The sequence below is a fragment of the Cebus imitator genome, unplaced genomic scaffold, assembly GCF_001604975.1.
Source record: "Cebus imitator isolate Cc_AM_T3 unplaced genomic scaffold, Cebus_imitator-1.0 Scaffold70, whole genome shotgun sequence".
Taxonomy (NCBI): domain Eukaryota; kingdom Metazoa; phylum Chordata; class Mammalia; order Primates; family Cebidae; genus Cebus; species Cebus imitator.
Genome location: NW_016107385.1, coordinates 2650883 through 2653554, shown reverse-complemented (window position 1 = coordinate 2653554; position 2672 = coordinate 2650883). Strand labels below are relative to the sequence as shown.

The 2672-nt window shown below is 37.1% G+C and overlaps 1 protein-coding gene across 1 annotated transcript in view; it reads right to left on the bottom strand.

The window, feature by feature from the left end:
* Nucleotides 1–2672, bottom strand: part of BUB1B (BUB1 mitotic checkpoint serine/threonine kinase B) — a 74865-nt gene that overhangs the window by 27886 nt on the left and 44307 nt on the right. Inside the window, exon 9 of the mRNA XM_037739469.1 lies at nucleotides 1861–2087. Within this exon, the coding sequence (XP_037595397.1) occupies nucleotides 1861–2087 (227 nt within the window). The remainder of the gene's footprint in view (nucleotides 1–1860; nucleotides 2088–2672) is intronic.

Here is a 2672-nt window from a genome sequence, read left to right as displayed (position 1 = left end):
AAAAAAAAAAAAAAAAAAAGAATTAGAGGACAGAAATCTGAAAGAAGCCAGAGTTTTCGAAAGAAGGTGGAAAAAATGACTTGGAAGTCCAATGCAAAGAAAGAACAACCTTTGTGTAGGCCCTGATTGTGGATTCCTCTTGTATTCTTCCCTGAGAGTAAGTAGTTAGCAAGTCTTTGAAGCCAGTTTTTGACAGTAACTAGAAACCACATTTATTGAAATGAGGATTTATATAAGGGTACAAACTTTTACACAGATGGGAATTTATACAAGTTCATGAAATGGATTCAGAGACCAGCTTAGAAATGAGTATTAAAGTCTGGCATGATGGTTTACACCTATAATCCCAGCATTTTGAAAGGCCAAGGTGGCAGAATAGCTTGAGCCCAGGCGTTTGAGACCCGCCTGGGCAACACAGGGAGACTCCGGCTCTCTATTTTAAAAAAACTAAAATAAAAAACACAATAGAAATGAATATTAAAAAATTATCCGAGGTCAATGTCTCCTTATATCCCATCTAATCTAGAATAGGTCCTTCTTTGGCTAGCTGAAAACAAAATGTACTTTCTCTTTTTCTCATAAAGATGGGGAACTCACCATGTTGCCCAGAATAGTCTCAAGCTCCTGGGCTCAAGCAATCCACTCATCTTGGCCTCCCAAAGTGCTGGGATTATAGGCATGAGCCACTGTGCCCATCTTACAATGGACCTTCATTTTCCTTCTATATACCTGATACAGACGAGACTTCTCCCTTTGGAAACAGTTTTTATCTTGATACCTAGTTCCTTTTCTAGTTCGTATTTGGCCATCCTCCTAGCCTATTTGCTTTGCAACCATCCCTCTCCCTACCTAGACATACAGGTTCCATTTTGGATATATTATTTGAACCCAGAGCACTTCTGACAATCTTGGATGACACTACTTAGTGTAACAATGATGGCAATTCCAAACTTACTAACAGTCTGCTTTACCAAAGTTTGCTTCCAGCTTGTCACCTGGAACTCAGAAAAGATTGCTCCTCAAAGTGTAAGTGACAGTTAAGTTTCCTAGCTAACCCCACAAACACCACATCCTATTAAGAGAGCTGAGCTATATTAGTAGGTTATTCTGGATATCCATGTATAAAAGAAACATTACTTTGTTCTTATATATCCTAATAAAAATGTCTAAATTGAAGAAGTGGACACTCCACTACCTCATTTTCTGTACGCTTCTTTATTCTCCTTCACCTTCTCCTGTGTTAAGCCCCATATGACTTACTTCCCTACTTTCCAGCCCATTCTGCCCTATCTCTTGCCTCCAAGTACTCCAAGATCCAGAATCAGAGCTGCTTCCTATTTCCCAAAAATCCCCCATATCTCAATTTTTAGTAAATCTTTTCCTTTAATTTAGAAATATAATGTATTTAAGCAACAATATGAATTATCTGTGATCTAAAACATTGCAGTGTGACCAAGCATCTTAATCTAAATAAGCCCTTGGAGAAATTTCAGGCAAAGTATCAAAGGTAAAGTGAAATATTTCAAGCAACAACATTAGAAAAAGTAGTTAATGGGGATGCATGGAATGCATATATATACATGTCAGGGATCATAGCTGCCTGCTTATGGTATTGGTGAATATACGTTGTTCAGAACTTCTTCCTTTACTTCTAAACATACTCAGTGCCCCCACACCACAAGGAATTTTCATAGAAGGCAGCAATAGGAGTTAGACTAATACACAAAAAGAAACTGTACAACCATAGACATATCACATAAAGGTGCAAACTATAAGGTTAGTTTTCCTTAGACTTAATAGATCAGCTCAATCTTTCCACAACTAGGTTAAGTCTTTTTCATAAACTTGAATTACACATACCTTCCCTTTTCTCTTTTAATTTCTTCCGGAAAACTTCAGCCCGGATTTCTTCAAAGGAGAATTCCCCCATTCCTGCATAAATCTTCTCCTTACAATACATCATTTTCTCTTTCTTCTCAGATGCTTGCTGATGGCTCTGAACCCTTTGCAGAGGATCTCCTTCTTCCTTTCCAGGCTTTCTTGTGCTTAGGACGTGGTTTATGCTAGGTTCAATTTTACATGGTGTCCTAAGGAAGCAAAATTACTATTATTCATACAGGTCAAAATTTAAAAATCAGTAAGAGTAATAAAAGAAGCTAAAAATAATTTACAAGGGCTATCAATAATTATGTTCTGTAAATCGGGAGGCATTACATTACCTGAACTCAAACTACACTCTAAGGCCATAGTCACCAAAACAGCTTGATACTGGTATAAAAACTGGCATACAGATCAATAGAACAGAATAGAGAACCCAGAAATAAAGCCAAATACTTACAGTCAATTGATCTTTGACAAAGCAAACAAAAACATACAGTGGGGAAAGATACCCTATTCAACAAATGGTGCTGGGGTAATTGGCTAACCACATGTAGGAGAATAAAATTGGATCCCCCTCTCTCACCTTATACAAAAATCAACTCAAGGTGGATCAAAGACTTAAATCTAGGACCTGAAACCATAAAAATTCTTGAAGATAACATTGGAAAAACCCTTCTAGACATTGGCTTAGGCAAAGACTTCATAACCAAGAACCCAAAAACAAATGCAACAAAAACAAAGATAATTAGATGGGACTAAACTAAACTAAAAAGCTTCTGCACAGCAAGAAA